The sequence below is a fragment of the Callithrix jacchus genome, chromosome 8 (assembly GCF_049354715.1).
Source record: "Callithrix jacchus isolate 240 chromosome 8, calJac240_pri, whole genome shotgun sequence".
Lineage (NCBI taxonomy): Eukaryota > Metazoa > Chordata > Mammalia > Primates > Cebidae > Callithrix > Callithrix jacchus.
This window is the reverse complement of record NC_133509.1, coordinates 51,954,598-51,968,340: the sequence shown is the minus strand read 5'-3', so window position 1 is coordinate 51,968,340 and position 13,743 is coordinate 51,954,598. Positions and strand designations below refer to the sequence as shown.

General features: G+C 40.0%; 1 protein-coding gene across 6 annotated transcripts in view; it reads right to left on the bottom strand.

The window, feature by feature from the left end:
• Positions 1 to 13,743, bottom strand: part of AQR (aquarius intron-binding spliceosomal factor) — a 130,320-nt gene that overhangs the window by 75,443 nt on the left and 41,134 nt on the right. For all 6 annotated transcript variants that reach the window (XR_013521053.1, XR_013521054.1, XM_009005600.5 and 3 more), the window contains 2 exons: positions 12,297 to 12,410; positions 8,827 to 8,930 (listed from right to left, as the gene is read on the bottom strand). Coding sequence is in view for 4 of the 6 variants with exons in the window: in XM_009005600.5 (XP_009003848.1) it covers positions 8,827 to 8,930; positions 12,297 to 12,410 (218 nt within the window). In the remaining 2 variants the exon portion in view is untranslated. The remainder of the gene's footprint in view (positions 1 to 8,826; positions 8,931 to 12,296; positions 12,411 to 13,743) is intronic.

The following is a 13,743-nucleotide window of genomic DNA, read 5'->3' as shown; positions in this document are numbered from 1 at the left end:
CCACTGGTCTATATATATATATCTGTTTATCAATACCATAATGTCTTGATTACAGCAGCCTTTACAGCAAGCCTTAAAATTAGTAGAAATCTTCCAACTTTGTTCTGTTACAAAATGGTTTGGGTTATTATAGTTCCTTTGTCTTTCCATGTTATTTTTCAAGTAAGTTTGTCAATTTCTATAAAATATCCTACTAGAATTATGACTGGAATTAAATTATATCTGTAGATTAATTTGGGAAGGATTCATACTTTGAGTCCTCTTATCCATAAGCAAGACCTAGCTTCTAATTTTTCAAATTAATTCATTTTAATTGTACAGACTTCCTTGACATGGTTTCAGATTCTACTGTGAAACTATTTTTTAAAGAAACCACCAGGCCAGGCGTGGTTGCTAACACCTATAATCCCAGCACTTTGGGAGGCCAAGGCGGGTGGATCACGAGGTCAAGAGATCGAGACTGAGAGGACTCAAGATGGCGCTGTGAGAACAACCCAGGATTGGAGCTCTCTTTGAGTCCACGGAGAGGTGAGTCAGAGCTGCATTTCCAGACTGATCTTTGTTGCCCATGGAACGGGGAGATTCCCAAGTATAGGGGAGACGCTGGATGCCTGGCAGTGCCTCTGCCTGGCGAAGCCAGCAGCCGGGGTGGTGGCGGCCGGCCCTGCCCATCGCTCCCCACAGGGCGCGCTTATCCGGGTGCCCTGTTGAGCCGGCAACCTGAGACTTGAGAGGGCTGGACTTGAGACTGAGCGAGACTCGGACAGTGGGCCCGCCCAGGGGATTGCAGGGACAGAGCGTTTGGGCTAGCCCAGGGGGACGAACAAGACCGCGATTTCAAGTGATCCCCGTGCAGTCGGTCTGAGACGCTATGTGGGGGAGGGGCGTCCACCATTACCGAGGCAACCCACCCCAACTGAGATACACGCCCACTGCTGAGGCAGCCAGCCGTTGCCGAGGCAACCCGTCCCTACTGAGATACACGCCCACTGCTGACGCAGCCTGCCATTGCCGAGGCAACCCGCTACAACAGAGAGACTCCACCTCAGGGCCTGGCGGAGACCACAGCAGAACAGCAGAGCCTGCCCTAACAGGGCGAGCCTCACAACAGCAGGAAGGAGCCTTGGCAGGAAAACAGTGGCTAGTCTGCCTCCTAGCTGGGCAGGACACCTCAACGAACATCCAAAAATAAAGCCCGAACCCCCCAACACAGAGCATATGAGAAAAAAAGGGTTTTTTTTAATGAGCTCTGTTGCAGCACAATCAAACATAGCAGCCTAACAGCCCTGAATGAACAACAGAGATCACAGCTCAGCAATTGAGCTCCTATAAAGTACAGACTGTCTCTTCAAACAGCTCCCTGACCCCTCTATATCCAGAAGACTGACATTTGGCAGGCATCATTCTGGGACAAAGATAGCAGAAAAAGAAATTGGTAGCATCCCTCGTTGTGCCACAGCTGCTAGAGGTGCACCCCAGACAAGCAGGGCCTGGAGTGGACCTCAGCAGTCGTACAGCGAAGGGGCTAGACTGGTAGAAGGAAAACCAAGTAACAGAAATACTTCATCATCAACAATCTGGGTGTCCACTCAGAGACCCAATCGAAAGGTCAGCAACTACGCAGACGACAAGCAGATAAATCCACAAAGATGGGAAGAAACCAGCGCAAAAAGGAGGAAAACACCCGAAACCAGAACACCTCGCCTCCTAGAAAGGACCAAAACTCCTCACCAGCAAGGGAACAAAGCTGGATGGAGAATGACTGTGACAAAATGATGGAATTAGACTTCAGAAGGTGGATAGTGAGAAACTTTTGTGAGCTAAAAGTTCATGTATTAAATCAATGCAAAGAAACTAAGAACCTTGAAAAAAGATATGAGGAAATGATAACAAGAATGGATAACTTAGAGAGGAATATGAATGAATTAAAGGAGCTGAAAAACACAATACGAGAACTTCGCGAAGCATGCACAAGTTTCAATAGCCGAATTGACCAAGCAGAAGAAAGAATATCTGAAGTCGAAGACCAACTCAATGAAATAAAACGAGAAACCAAGATTAGAGAAAAAAGCGCAAAAAGGAATGAACAAAGTCTCCAAGAAATGTGGGACTATGTGAAAAGACCTAACCTACGTTTGATAGATGTACCAGAAGAGGACGAAGAGCATGAATCCAAGCTGGAAAATACTCTTCAGGACATCATCCAGGAAAATTTCCCCCACCTAGCAAGACAGGACAACACTCAAATACAGGAAATACAGAGAACACCACAAAGATATTCCGCAAGAAGAGCAACCCCAAGGCACATAATCGACAGATTCAACAAGGTTGAAATGAAGGAGAAAATACTAAAGGAAGCCAGAGAGAAAGGTCGGGTCACCCACAAAGGGAAGCCCATCAGACTCACAGCAGATCTCTCGGCAGAAACACTACAAGCCAGAAGAGAGTGGGGGCCAATATTCAACATTCTTAAAGAAAAGAACTTTCAACACAGAATTTCATATCCAGCCAAACTGAGCTTCAGAAGTGAAGGAAAAATAAAATCCTTTGCGAACAAGCAAATACTCAAAGATTTTGTCACCACCAGGCCTGCTTTACAAGAGCTCCTAAAAGAGGCACTACACATAGAAAGGAACAACCAGTACCAGCCATTCCAAAATCACACTAAATGCTAAAGAGCATCAACATAATGAAGAATCTACAACAACTAACGGGCAAAACAGCCACTTAGCATCAAAATGGCAGTATCAAATTCACACATAACAATATTAACCCTAAATATAAATAAACTAAATGCACCAATCAAAAGACACAGACTGGCAAATTGGATAAAAATCCAAAACCCATCAGTGTGCTGTATCCAGGAAACGCATCTCACATGCAAGGATACACAAAGGCTTAAAATAAAGGGATGGAGGAAGATTTACCAAGCAAATGGAGAGCAAAAAGAAGCAGGAGTTGCAATTCTCATCTCTGATAAAATAGACTTTAAAGAAACAAAGATCAAAAGAGACAAAGAAGGCCATTACATAATGGTAAAAGGATTGATACAACAAGAAGAGCTAACGATCCTGAACATATATGGACCCAATGCAGGAGCACCCAGATACATAAGTTCTTAATGACTTACAAAGAGACTTAGACTCCCACACAATAAAGTGGGAGACTTCAACACTCCACTGTCAATATTAGACAGATCAACCAGACAGAAAATCAACAAGGATATCCAGGGCTTGAACTCAGACCTGGAGCAAGCAAACCTGATAGACATTTACAGAACTCTCCAACACAAATCCACAGAATACACATTCTTCTCAGCACCACATCACACCTACTCTAAAATTGACCACATAATTGGAAGTAAAGCACTGCTCAGCAAATGCAAAACAGCTGAAATCATAACAAACAGCCTCTCAGACCATAGTGCAATCAAGTTAGAACTCAGAATACAGAAACCAACCCAGAACCGCACAGCTTCATGGAAACTGAACAAGTGGCTCTTGAATGTTGACTAGATAAACAATGAAAAGAAGACAGAAATAAAGAAGTTCTTCGAAACCAATGAGAACGAAGACACAACATGCCGGAACCTCTGGGACACATTTAAAGCAGTCTCTAGAGGAAAGTATATAGCAATAAGTGCCCATATGAGGAGAATGGAGAGATCCAAAATTGACACCCTATCGTCAAAATTGAAAGAGCTAGAGGAGCAAGATCAAAAAAACCCAAAACCCAGCAGAAGACAAGAAATAACTAAGATCAGAGCTGAGCTGAAGGAGATTGAGACACGAAAAACCCTTCAAAAAATCAATAAATCCAAGAGCTGGTTTTTTGAAAAGATCAACAAAATAGACAGACCACTAGCCAGATTGATTAAAAATAAAAGAGAGAACAACCAAATAGATGCAATAAAAAATGATAAAGGGGAAATCACCCAGACTCCACAGAAATTCAAACCATCATCAGAGAATATTACAAACAACTCTATGCACATAAACTAGTAAACCTGGAAGAAATGGATAAATTCCTGGACTCCTGTGTCTTCCCAAGCCTAAACCAGGAGGAAGCTGAAACTATGAATAGACCAATAACAAGGTCAGAAGTCGAGGCAGCAATTAAGAGCCCACCACTCAAAAAAAGCCCAGGTCCAGACGGATTCACAGCCGAATTCTACCAGACACACAAAGAGGAGCTGGTACCATTCCTTCTAAAACTATTTCAAACAATCCAGAAAGAGGGAATACTTCCCAAATCATTTTATGAGACCAACATCATTCTGATACCAAAACCCGGCAGAGACCCAACAAGAAAAGAAAACTTCAGGCCAATATCCATGATGAACATAGATGCAAAAATCTTCAATGAAATATTGGCAAGCCGATTGCAACAGCAAGTCAAAAAACTTATTCATCATGATCAAGTAGGATTCATCCCGGGGATGCAAGGCTGGTTCAACATACGCAAGTCTATAAACGTAATTCACCACATAAACAGAACCAAAAACAAAAACCACATGATTATCTCAATTGACGCAGAGAAGGCATTTGACAAAATTCAACAGCCCTTTATGCTAAAAACCCTCAATAAACTCGGTATCGATGGAATGTATCTCAAAGTAATAAAAGCTATTTATGACAAACCAACAGCCAATATCATACTGAATGGGCAAAAACTGGAAGCATTCCCTTTGAAATCTGGCACTAGACAAGGATGCCCTCTTTCATCACTCCTATTCAATACAGTACTGGAAGTTCTAGCCAGAGCAATCAGGCAAGAAAAAGAAATAAAGGGTATTCAAATAGGAAAGGTGGAAGCCAAATTGTCTCTATTTGCAGACGACATGATAGTATACCTAGAAGACCCCATCGCCTCAGCCCAAAAACTCCTGAAACTGATAAGCAGCTTCAGCAAAGTCTCAGGATATAAAATCAATGTGCAAAAATCACAAGCATTCGTCTACACCAATAACAGACTTAAAGAAAGCCAAATCAAGAACGAACTGCCATTCACAATTGCTACAAAAAGAATAAAATACCTTGGAATACAACTCACAAGGAATGTAAGGGACCTCTTCAAGGAGAACTACAAACCACTGCTCAACGAAATCAGAGAGGACACAAACAGATGGAGAAACATTCCATGTTCATGGTTAGGAAGAATTAACATTGTGAAAATGGCTATACTGCCCAAAATAATTTACAGAATCAACGCTATCCCCATCAAGCTACCATTGACTTTCTTCACAGAACTGGAAAAAACCACCATGAACTTCATATGGAACCAAAAGAGAGCCCACATAGCCAAGTCAATTCTAAGCAGAAAGAACACAGTGGGGGGCATCACACTACCGAATTTCAAACTATACTACAAGGCTACAGTAATCAAAACAGCACGGTACTGGTACCAAAACAGAGATATAGACCAATGGAACAGAACAGAGACACCGGAGGCAACACAACATATCTACAAATATACAATCTTTGATAAACCTGACAAAAACCAGCAATGGGGAAAGGATTCCCTGTTTAACAAATGGTGTTGGGAAAACTGGCTAGCCATATGCAGAAAGCAGAAACTGGACCCCTTCCTGACACCTTACACTAAAATTAACTCCAGATGGATTAAAGACTTAAACATAAGACCTGGCACGATAAAAACCCTAGAAGGAAATCAAGGCAAAACTATCCAGGACATAGGAGTAGGCAAGGACTTCATGAACAGAACACCAAAAGCATTGGCAACAAAAGCCAAAATAGACAAATGGGACCTAATGAAACTCCACAGCTTCTGCACGGCAAAAGAAACAGTCACTAGAGTGAATCGGCAACCAACAGAATGGGAAAAAATGTTTGCAGTTTACCCATCTGACAAAGGGCTGATATCCAGAATTTACAAAGAACTCAAACAGATTATAGGAAAAAAACAAACAAGCCCATTCAAAAGTGGGCAAAGGATATGAACAGACACATTACGAAAGACGACATATATGAGGCCAACAATCATATGAAAAAATGCTCATCGTCACTGGTCATCAGAGAGATGCAAATCAAAACCACACTAAGATACCATCTCATGCCAGTTAGAATGGCGATCATTAAAAAATCTGGAGACAACAGATGCTGGAGAGGATGTGGAGAAAAAGGAACACTTTTACACTGTTGGTGGGAGTGTAAATTAGTTCGACCATTGTAGAAGACAGTGTGGCGATTCCTCAAGGCCTTAGAAATAGAAATTCCATTTGACCCAGCAATCCCATTACTGGGTATATATCCAAAGGACTATAAATCGTTCTACTATAAGGACACATGTACACGAATGTTCATTGCAGCACTGTTTACAATAGCAAAGACCTGGAATCAACCCAAATGCCCACTGATGATAGACTGGATTGGAAAAATGTGGCACATATACACCATGGAATATTATGCAGCAATCAGAAATGATGAGTTTGTGTCGTTTGTAGGGATATGGATGAATCTGGAGAACATCATCCTCAGCAAACTGACACAAGAACAGAAAATGAAACACCGCATATTCTCACTCATAGGCGGGTGATGAAAAATGAGAACACATGGACACAGAAAGGGGAGTACTAAACACTGGGGTCTATTGGGGGAAAAAGGGGAGGGCCAGTGGGAGGGGGAGGTGGGGAGGGATAGCCTGGGGAGAAATGCCAAATGTGGGTGAAGGGGAGAAGCAAAGCAAAGCACAATGACATGTGCATACCTATGCAACTGTCTTGCATGCTCTGCTCATGTACCCCAAAACCTAAAATCCAATAAAAAATTAAAAAAAAAAAAAAAAAAAAAAAGAGATCGAGACCATCCTGGTCAACGAGGAAACCCCATGTCTACTAAAAATACAAAAATTAGCTGGGCATGGTGGTGCGCGTCTGTAGTCCCAGCTACTTGGGAGGCTGAGGCAGAATTGCTTGAACCCAGAAAGCGGAGGTTGCGGTGAGCCGAGATCATGCCATTGCACTCCAGTCTGGGTAACAACAGTGAAACTCCATCTCAAAAAAAAAAAAAAGAAAGAAAGAAACCACCACTTGTCAAGTTCTTGTAGAGTATCAAAGAATATTCTCAATTATTTGATAAAGCTTATCAAAATACACTTCCCTCTGTGTAAGGCCAAATGTTCTCAATTTACTTCAAAACAATATCTCACAACAAACTGAATATAGAAACAGATCTGCAAATCTGTCTCCAATTAAATCAGACATTAAAGAGATTCACAAAAATGTAAAACAAAGACACTCTTTTCACTGTGCATTTTTTTTTTTCATTTTGGAGACTATATTTTTCATTAGCAATATATATGCTAACATATAATAGATTTCAATCTTTTTTTTCTTTTTTGTGATGGAGGCTTACTCTGCTGCCCAGGCTGGAGTACAGTGGCACCTGAGGTCAGGAGTTTGAGACCAACCTTGCCAACATGGTGAAACCCTCAAAATGCAAAACTTAGCCAGGTGTGGTGGCGCATGCCTGTAGTTCCAGCTATTCGGGAGGCTGAGGCAGCAGAATCAGTTTAACTTGGGAGGTGGAGGTTGCAGTAAGCTGAGATCATACCACTGCACTCCAGCCTGGCACTCCAGTCTGGCCAACAGAGGGAGACTCTGTCTGAAAAAAAAAAAAAAAAAAAGTTTCACCAACAGATTGACTTTAAAAAAAAATAGTATGGTGGGTCTGGGCGTAGTGGTTCACGTCTGTAATCACAGCACTTTGAGAGTCCAAGGTGGGTGGATCACAAGGTCAGGAGATTGAGACCATCCCTAACTAACATGGCGAAACCCCATCTCTACTAAATATACAAAAACATAGCTGGGTGTGGTGGCACGCACATCTAGTCCCAGCTACTCAGGAGGCTGAGGCAGAAAACATGCTTGAACCCGGGAGGCAGAGGTTGCAGTGAGCCAAGATGGCACCACTGCACTCCCGCCTAGGCGAAAGAGCGATACTCCATATCAAAAAAAAAAAGGTGGTCCTGTTTAATGGAACTCTACGTAGTTATTTAAAAGAATGAAATGAATCTATGTGTTATCAGTTATATTAAATCCTCATATGAGAATGAACAACCAAACCAACCTCAGTTTATTACATTTTAAATAGTCAAGGAACTACACATAATTTCTCCCAAGAGCTGGGAGATGACACAGCATAGTAGTTAAAAGTAAATTAGGACTTGGAAATCACACTATCCAGGTTTAAACTGTATCTCTGCCACTTACTTGCTGTGTAACCTAGGCAAATTACTTAACTATTCTATGCCTCAGATACCTTATATATAAAATGGTACCTACTTCTAGCATGAGTATTTTAAGAATTGTTTACATACTTAACAGAATTCTATCACATAGTAAATAAATGTATGCTATTATTATTACTATTTTCAAAAGGATATATTAGCAGATAGCTAAGTGCCAGAGGAAATTACTAATTTTATAAATGCTAAACATGCAAAAATTTCCCTAAGTCACACCTCTAATATCACACATACAAATATTTATTGGTTTTTGTTGTATGTGGTTTATGACTGATGAGATTGACCAGCTTTATGTTCTACTTTAGAAAAATTAAGATCTAGGAAAATTGTATACATTATAAAAAATAGAAACTTTACCAAAAATATATGGATAATTGCAGTTAACTGGCTCAAAGACACAAAACTGCTAGAGAGAAGCACTAGTTATAGACGTCAGTAAAGAGTGAAATAATAAGTAATATTACCTAAAGTAGTATAAAATGATTAAAAGCAATAAAGACAAGTATAATTGAGGGAGCATGATACAAAAAAAGGATATATAGTTTTTTCATGTTGTTTTACCTAAGAGGTCCAAAAAACTTGACCAAGGATTCCCGAGTATCTACTTCTGCCACATTTGAGAGGGCAAAATCATAGAGTTCAGTGAAATGTGCAAAAGCAGCTCTCTGGAAAATAACAGCAAAAAATATCAATCATTAATGTCTACATATTAATATACACATCTACAATTTAATAATAAAAATAATATTTTCTAAAAATATTAACACATTTCTCTTTCTTACATGCTTCTTTTACGCGACTTGTATCTTAATCAGACAGCAGCATGTAATAAAAAGAGAAAAACTACAACTATCATAGCAGAAATGTAAAAAACATAAAGATGGTGTTCAGGTTTTGACATCTAAAAGGATGGTCTATATATATGAATATAGCCACAAAGGCTAGCTTCATTGATAGAAGAGGAGAAAAAATCAAATACACACTTGATTATCAAGAACAGGTCTAATAAGACTAAAAGAAAGTCCCAAGGGAAACTCCAGCTGCAGAGAGAACTTGAAGGAGAGACCAAAAACATTATGTGTATGCCTTGCTTTTGTTTGGAACTCTGGGAAGAGAAGACCTCACAGGGTAACACTCTAAACCAACACAGGGTAAGCTGCAAGAAAACAGAAATAGGGCCGGGCGCAGTGGCTCAAGCCTGAAATCCCAGCACTTTGGGAGGCCGAGGCGGGTGGATCAGGAGGTTAAGTGATCGAGACCATCCTGTCAACATGGTGAAACCCCGTCTCTACTAAAAGAAAATACAAAAAATTAGCTGGGCATGGCGGCGCGTGCCTGTAATCCCAGCTACTCAGGAGGCTGAGGTAGCAGAATTGCCTGAACTCAGGAGGCAGAAATTGCGGTGAGCCGAGATCACGCCATTGCACTCCAGCCTGGGTAACAAGAGCGAAACTCCGTCTCAAAAAAAAAAAAGAAAGAAAAGAAAAAAACAAAACAAATAGTAGCATTACAAGAAAGTGACTTGTCTTCCTTGATGCCCATGTAGCACAGAAAAAATCCAGAAGTTTTCATGTGTTCCAAGTGGATGACACAGAAGGTTACCAAGGTTGCCACGAGTGAGCTTGCCATGAGATTATGGGATTACTGCACACAATGGCAAATGACTCTGCAACCCAAGCACGAGAATAACTATGTAAATAAGGAAATAAACAAGAGTCAGCCCTCAGGAGAATGCTAGCACCATCAAGCAAAGTTGGGGCCTCCTCAACAGGGACATAGCCAAGTTCCTTGAGAGTAATCATGAAGCCTTGCCTGTGTCAATACAATAGACCACATGCCATACCAGCTGTGGTCATTCCAAGGACAGAGATGGGACAAAAAACACTAATGCTCTAAAAAAAAAAAGCAAGAAAAGACATCTGAATTAACTCCTCTTCCAAAACAATAAGGTATTTTAGTGTCTCTACACACCTAGTAGGAAAGAAGGAAAACAGAGATTTTTTTCTTTTTACACAATTTTTTTTTAAATTTCTTCTTAAATAAAAGGGGGGGTACATATGCAGAATGTGCAGGTTCTGTTACATAGGTATACATGTGCCATGGTAGTTTGCTGCACCTATTGACTGTCTTCTAAGTTCCCTCCTCTCAGCCCCCACCCCCAACAGGTCCTGGTGTGTGTCGTTCCCCTCTCTGTGTCCATGCATTCTCAATGTTCAACTCCTACTTAGGAGTGACAACATGCGGTGTTTGGTTTTTTGTTCCTGTGTTAGTCTGCTGAAAATGACAGCTTCCAGCTTCATCCATGTTCCTGCAAAGGACATGATCTCATTCCTTTTTATGGCTGCATAGTATTCCATGGTGTATATGTACCACATTTTCTTTATCCAGTCTACCATTAAGGAACATTTGGGTTGGGTTCATGTTTTTGCTATTGCAAACACTGCTGCAATAAACATACATGTGCATGTGTCTTTACAGCAGAATGATTTATATTCCTTTGGGTATACAGTCAGTGAATGGATTGCTGCGTCAAGTGATATTTTTGGTTCTAGATCCTTGAGAAATCACCACACTGTCTTCTACAATGGTTGAACTAATTTACACTCCCACCAACAGTGTAAAAGCATTCCTATTTCTCCACAGCCTTGCCAGCATCTATTGTTTCCAGACTTTTTAATAATTGCCATTCTGACTGGCGTGAGATGATATGGTATCTCATTGTGGTTTTGATTTGCATTTCTCTGATGACCAGTGATGTTGAGCTTTTTTTCATATGTTCTTTGGCCGCATAAATGTCTTCCTTTGAGAAGTGTCTGTTCATGCCCTTTGTCCCCTTTTTGATGAGGTTGTTTTTTTCTTATAAATGTTTAAATTCCTTATAAATTCTGGATATTAGACCTTTGTCCAGATAGGTAGATTGCAAAAATTTTCTCCCATTCTGTAGGATGCCTGTTCACTCTGATGATAGTTTCTTCTGCTGTACAGAAGCTCGTAAGTTTAATTAGATCCCATTTGTCAATTTTGGATTTTGTTGCAATTGTTTTTGGTGTTATTGTCATAAAGCCTTTGCCCAAGCCTATGTCATGAATGGTATTGCCTAGGTCTTCTTCTAGGGTTTTTATGGTTTTGGGCTTTACAATTAAGTCTTTAATCCATCTTGAGTTAATTTTTGTATAAAGTGTAAGGAAGGGATCCAGTTTCACTTTTCTGCATGTGGCTCGGCAGTTTTCCCAGCACCATTTACTGAATAGGAGATCCTTTCCCCATTGCTTGCTTTTGTCAGGTTTGTCGAAGATCAGATGGTTGTAGATGTGTGATATTATTTCTGAGGTCTCCAATCTGTTCCACTAGTCTATATGTCTGTTTTTGTATCAGCACCATGCTATTTTGGTGGCTATAGCCTTGTAATATAGTTTGAAGTCAGGTAGCATGATGCCTCCAACTTCGCAGAACATATGTCTTAAGAGATAGCCAACTTGATTACAAAAGGGTTTGCGGTGAATCTTTACCCCCCTCAAAAGACTCTTTAAAACAGAAATAGCTGCATTACTTTAAACTGACAAAACTTCCTTCTGCCATGAGAGAAACTGGAGCTCAAGAATAAGATAAGATCAGCAATAAAAAACAAATGAAGGTACTTTTTGGGCATATCTGAACTACATTAGTAAATTTTAGCCCCATCATATGTGTTCATCTTAAATGTGCAAAATCCTTACACAACATCCTGCCAAATGTTGAAATACTCTTTAATAAATCTGACAATAGAGTTAATATTTAAATACACCAAACTGGCTCAGTAACTTGCATTTCCAAGTAGCAAATATCAGTATACTGATTCACCGGATTTAAAAAGGCTGTAAAAGAAAGTTCTATTTTTTGAGAATTCATTGGAAAAAGAAACATTAAAAATGTTGAGGATAAAAACAATATTAAATTAACATCATTTTCAATCTGTACCTACACAAAACCTAAACTGTAGGATGACACAATTTTATGAAACATACACAAAGGCTATAATGTATTTTAATTACCTGTAGAGAAGTAATTCTATCATAGTGAATTGTGGTCATCTCATTCTCCGTCAGAGCATTTCCAGTTTGGTCATTAATTTCAAAACCAGTATAGAATTTAAGCATGTCCAAAAGCTAAAAAAAAAAAAAAAAAAAAAACACACACATTTAAATAAATTTAAATGAATAAATCATGAGAACATAAGGGCAAGAAGCACAATACTATTCAAAATAATAAACAAGTTCATATAGCAGCTTAGAGGGGCTGAAAAACTCAGGACCGTAAACATTACAAAAAAGCTTTTAGAACATATCCAAGTAAAAATGTTTTCTTTATGTGAAAATAAAGTATGTGAATAAATTGTTCAGTCTATTTCATATACATGGTCTACTTCTGCAAAGAAAAACTTATACTGCAATCCCAATACTTAAGAGACATTAAGGAAGTAATCTAAAGAAGCCCAGCATTCTAATCAAACAAAACCTGTCTTATCTACATCACTGAAAATTTATAAAACTATAGCACTAGAGGGAACTCCTGGGGTTTCTTATTTAAAATCCTAAATACGAGTTTTGGAATTCATTATGTGCTTAGGTAAAAACAGTAAGATGGGGAAAGCTAAATTATTATTTTTTCTCCATGGCCATCAAAGTCCTTTGGCTTAATTTCTCTTGCTAATGAGGCTCTGATGTCCTGCCCTGTAGCAGCAGCATCAACAGAGCCTATTTGCTGCACTTACCCCAAATCTTTATTATTTTTAGATCTAACCTATGGCAGATCAGATATTATGATTTTAAGGTATTTTAATATATGTGACAAATCACTAGACAGAAATTTAAAGAGAGTAAGAGGAATGCTCACAGATACAAAAGAACAAAGGGGATATGTAAACACATACCAAAAATGTATCTCCAACTATGATCTCATTGAAAGATAGCATTAAAAGTTTGTTAGAAATGCTTTCTTCTGTTGGATGCAGTGTCTCATGCCTGTAATCCTGGCATTTTGGGAGGCCAAGGTGGGCAGATTGCCTGAGCTGAGTTTGAGACCACCTGGGCAACCTGGTGAGACCCTGTCTTTACTAAAAATACAAAACATTACCCAGGCATGGTGGGGCATGCCTGTTATCCTGGCTACTGGAGAGGCTGAGGCAGAAGAATCACCTGAACACAGAAGGCAGAGGCTACAGTGAGCTGAGATCGTGCCACTGCCACTGCACTCCAGCTCGGATGACCACTGCACTCCAGCCTGGGTGGCAGAGCAAGACTGTCTCCATAAACAAAACAAAACAACACAAAAGAAAATGAAATGCTTTCAGGCTGGACGCACTGGCTCACCCTGTAATCCCAGCACTTTGGGAGGCTGCGGGGGGTGAATCATGAGGTCAGGAGTTCAAGACCAGCCTGGCCAACATTGTAAAACCCTGTCTCTACTAAATACACAAAAAATTAGCTGAGTGTAGTGGTG